A 4366-nucleotide genomic window follows, 5' to 3' on the forward strand; every position below is an offset into this window, starting at 1 on the left:
CTCCTGAATTGGCAGGCAGGCTCTTTACCACTAGTGCCACCTGGAAAGCCCTGTACTGGTAACAGAAGACCAAGTTCCTTCCCTATTACACTAGGGCCCAAACCCAGGTCCTTTCATTCCAGACCCAGAGTACCTCTCATGTTCCCATGTTCCCTTCTACTGTCTGGGCAGTGTTTGTAGGGAAGTTATCTGGCCTCATTAAGTCAAAGTTAGATGTTCATACGGAGAAGGCAATGGCAACCCACTCCAGTACTCTTGCCTGGAAAATCCCACGGATGGAGGAGCCTCGTGGGCTGCAGTCCATGGGGTCACGAAGAGTCAGACATGACTGAGCTACTTCACTTTCACTTTTCACTTTTCACTTTCATGCATTGGAAAAGGAAATGGCAACTCACTCCAGCATTCTTGCCTGGAGAATCCCAAGGACGGAGGAGCATGGTAGGCTGCTTTCTACGGGGTCACACAGAGTTGGACACGACTGAAGCGACTTAGCAGCAGCAGCAGCAGCAGCTGTTCATATTTGCAGACCTTCTTTTGATGAAAGTCTCATGGGATATACACTACTTTTTACTTTACCTTGAATCAGTTCGGCAAAAGGCATGATATTTACCGTCCCCCTTTGCCTCCAGTATTAGATCAAGAGGTCATATTAGTTGGTAGGATTCAGAAAGTCATTCTTCAAGTCTTGATTGGATGATACTGTGTGCCAGGCAGTATGCTTATGGCTGGAAACCCAGAGACAAAGAAATGAGACGTTGTCCTTGTCTCTAAGAACTCATATTACAGCAGGAACATAACACGGAAAACAGATAGTGACACAGTATAGCAGAAACAGCTTCTCAGGAGGAGAGGTGATACATGGTCTACACCTTAGGGGTGAGCGGGATTTCACCAAGACGAGAGAGTTAAACAGTGTGGTTTATTCTCTGTGGAGCACAAGAAAACGTTCATCCAGTTTTGGCTGCCTGGAGGAAATGTTCAAACACACCTTCTGTTTTGTTTGAGTGCTTAAGTTTTCCCAAAGTGGCTTGACTGAACGGATTAAAAATCTAGATAATTTGGAGTCATCAGTGTGGGCAGTTGCTGGATGAACATTCTGATTGCCTTGCAGGTGATCCGATCGGGTCTTTGAGGATGTGAAAGGACTTGTAAGGATCGTGTTGTATTTTAGTCACTCGGATGGCCGTTACCGCTAGCTGGAGCCGATGGGGTGGTGGTTGAGATAGCTGCTGGATTGTCTCTATGTGTGTCATTATTCCACAGGGAGAAAGAGGCCCCCGAGGCCTTTCTGGACCCCGAGGTGAGGAAGGTTGCTGGGGTACACGAGGTGCCAAGGTGAGTGTGACCTTGAGCTGTGGCATTCTTTCCTTGTCTCTGTTTTATCCCTTGAGTTTAAGGAAAATCTTAATTCTTCAACATAGCTGATGTTTTCACTCTTCTCACAGGGAGGGTTTCCTAGAAGTAGAAGTAGAGCCTGAGAAAAGGAATCCAGTGTAAATAGTTTGTTGGGAGGGGACCAAAGTAAACACTGGTAGTGGAGTATGAGATGCGGAGAATGAGATGGAAGGGAAGGTGGCCTCAAAAGGCTGCCTTGTTCAGTAACCACTGTGGGTGGACGGAGCTTAATTCTGCTGGGGAACCGTGGGAGCCGGCGTGGAGCAAATGTGCACTTCAGTGTTATCCCACTCCAGGGTGAGGGGGTGGGGTATTCATGTACCCAAATGCTATCAGGCATTAGCTGAGGGTTGCTCTCAAGGGGCATTAATTCCCCAGTACTTCTGGACCGCCTTGTGTGTGGACAGGCTCTGGCTCCAGGAAAGAACCCTCAGGAGATGAGTCACAGAACTGGCAGCTGGAGGCGGGGCTTGAGACCCTTAAAACATTAAAGGCTGATGGGTGGGGCATCATTGCCTTAAATGTTTCCTAACTTTCCAGGATTAGACAGTCTTCTTCAGTAAGGCTAGAAAGTCTTGTCTGCAGCTTCAGAGTCCCATAGAGTTTTTCTGACCACAATGACCATATTCTGCATATTCTAATGTTTCTCTTTCAATGAATTTATGCTGTTGTTCCTGGAAGCCTTCTCATGCTTGTTATTCAGTGTATTCTCAATTTTGTGCAACAAAGTGTGACTGTTATAAGTGGAAGATCACTACTGTTTCCAGCTCAGCCCTTACTGTGTGAGGAGTGGCAAGATGCAATTTTCTTCACATCACAGGTACAGGGAAGTGGTAGTGATCAGAAGGCTGCGATGTCCATTATGGTTACTGGAGGAGGAACCTTCATTTTGATCTAAAAAATTACATTTTCTTGAAATTAGGGACATATGGTTCTCTAAGTGAAACAATAGTTTAAAAGCCTCATTCAATCTCATTTTTATTTCTTCTTAACTTTAGGGAGCAAGAGGATTTTCAGGAGAAAAAGTGAGTGACCTTCCTTACTCTTTTAAAACTGGAGAACTGACTCTTTGGGACACATGATAATGAATTCACTTGTTTTTCCTTCCTTGAGTGAGGTGGGACTTAAAACTTTCAGAAAAGGAAATATGTCAAAAAAAAAAAAAAGGGGGAATATGTCAGATGTCATTAATGGCCAAACTGCCACGCTAATGAATGGCTAATTGTAAGTCATGTATTTCAGGCTCACGGCCTGGATCTATATGATAACTTTTAAGCCTTGCTAATTCTGTAAAAATTGAGCCATCTGTTTGTCATGTTTATTTGGAAGAGTTGGTCCTGAATTCAAGGCATGGTCAAGCTTGGTGTCAAGTAGGAGAGAGATGCTAGCACACAGCTGCAAAGGAGCTGGCATAGTAGGGAATGGCTGTGTATTCAGAAGCAAAGTATCCATTTGCTTGTCCATTCATTCAGAAAAATTTATTAGGTTCCTTCTCTGTTCCCCACATTACCCTTGGGAATGGTTACAAAGTGGTGAAAAGTCAAACAATGGCTGATAGGTATCAGGTCTCCTGGTACCACTGACCCACCCCTATAGCCTGTGCCCAACACAGCATGTAATTTTAGCCCAGCAGTTTCATGTGCTCATATTCATTCTCTAACTCAGCCGTATGTCTGCTAAAAAAAATGCCTGAAACTTGATTTCCTTGTGTGGCCAGTAGGAGTAAATCAACCAACCATCTCACATATGTGACATGCATCTTATTCTGTTTGCTGCTGCTGCTGCTGCTGCTAAGTCGCTTCAGTCATGTCCAACTCTGTGCGACCCCATAGACGGCAGCCCACCAGGCTCCCCCGTCCCTGGGATTCTCCAGGCAAGAACACTGGAGTGGGTTGCCATTTCCTTCTCCAATGCAGGAAAGTGAAAAGTGAAAGTGAAGTCGCTGAGTCTTGTCCGACTCTTAGCGACCCCATGGACTGCAGCCTACCAGGCTCCTCCATCCATGGGATTTTCCAGGCAAGAGTACTAGAGTGGGGTGCCATTGCCTTCTCCATTATTCTGCTTGCAGAACTTCAAATATTTTTCTTCAAAAGATGCTTTGTAAACTATTTTCTTCAAAAGAGTTTCCCTGGTGGCTCAGATGGTAAAGCGTCTGCCTACAATGTAGGAGACCCGGGTTCAATCCCTGGATTGGGAAGATCCTCTGGAGAAGGAAATGGCAACCCACCCCAGTACTCTTGCCTGGAAAACCCCAAGGATGGAGGAGCCTGGTAGGCTACAGTCCATGGAGTCGCAGAGAGTCGGACACGACTGAGCAACTTCATTCACTGAGATACTTGGGAAAATGAAGGATCCATAATTTGAAAGTGATGGAATGCTTGATGAACCATCACAATACAGCTGCCAGTTTTTACTTTCATCACGAGTTAGCCCCAGTGTTTCAGTTCTTTTCTAAAGAAGTTTTTTTTTTTTTTTTTAAGTCTTTCAAAATGCATACATATGCATACACACTCATTTAATTCCTACTTCTTCTGGAATCATCCAAGTTTCCATTATGCAGATTAATTCAGGGATATTTGCCAGTCTTTTTAAACTAAAAAAATAGTCAGTGGCATGTTCTCAGGATGCTTTTGTGTGCCTTCAGTTCAGTTCAGTTGCTCAGTCGTGTCCAACTCTTTGCGACCCCATGAATCGCAGCACGCCAGGCCTCCCTGTCCATCACCAACTCCCGGAGTTTACTCAGACTCACGTCCATTGAGTCAGTGATGCCACCCAGCCATCTCATCCTCTGTCGTCCCCTTCTCCTCCTGCCCCCAATCCCTCCCAACATCAGAGTCTTTTCCAATGAGTCAGCTCTCCGCATGAGGTGGCCAAAGTACTGGAGTCTCAGCTTTAGCATCATTCCTTCCAAAGAAATCCCAGGGCTGATCTCCTTCAGAATGGACTGGTTGGATCTCCTTGCAGTCCAAGG

General features: G+C 45.4%; 1 protein-coding gene across 1 annotated transcript in view; it reads left to right on the forward strand.

Moving 5' to 3' along the window:
- Positions 1-4366, forward strand: part of LOC105000759 (collagen alpha-4(VI) chain-like) — a 123982-nt gene that overhangs the window by 52917 nt on the left and 66699 nt on the right. The window contains 2 exon segments of the mRNA XM_010856754.1: positions 1264-1335; positions 2394-2420. Of these exon segments, the coding sequence (XP_010855056.1) occupies positions 1264-1335; positions 2394-2420 (99 nt within the window).

The sequence above is a fragment of the Bison bison genome, unplaced genomic scaffold (genome assembly GCF_000754665.1).
Source record: "Bison bison bison isolate TAMUID 2011002044 unplaced genomic scaffold, Bison_UMD1.0 scf7180017864374, whole genome shotgun sequence".
Taxonomy (NCBI): domain Eukaryota; kingdom Metazoa; phylum Chordata; class Mammalia; order Artiodactyla; family Bovidae; genus Bison; species Bison bison.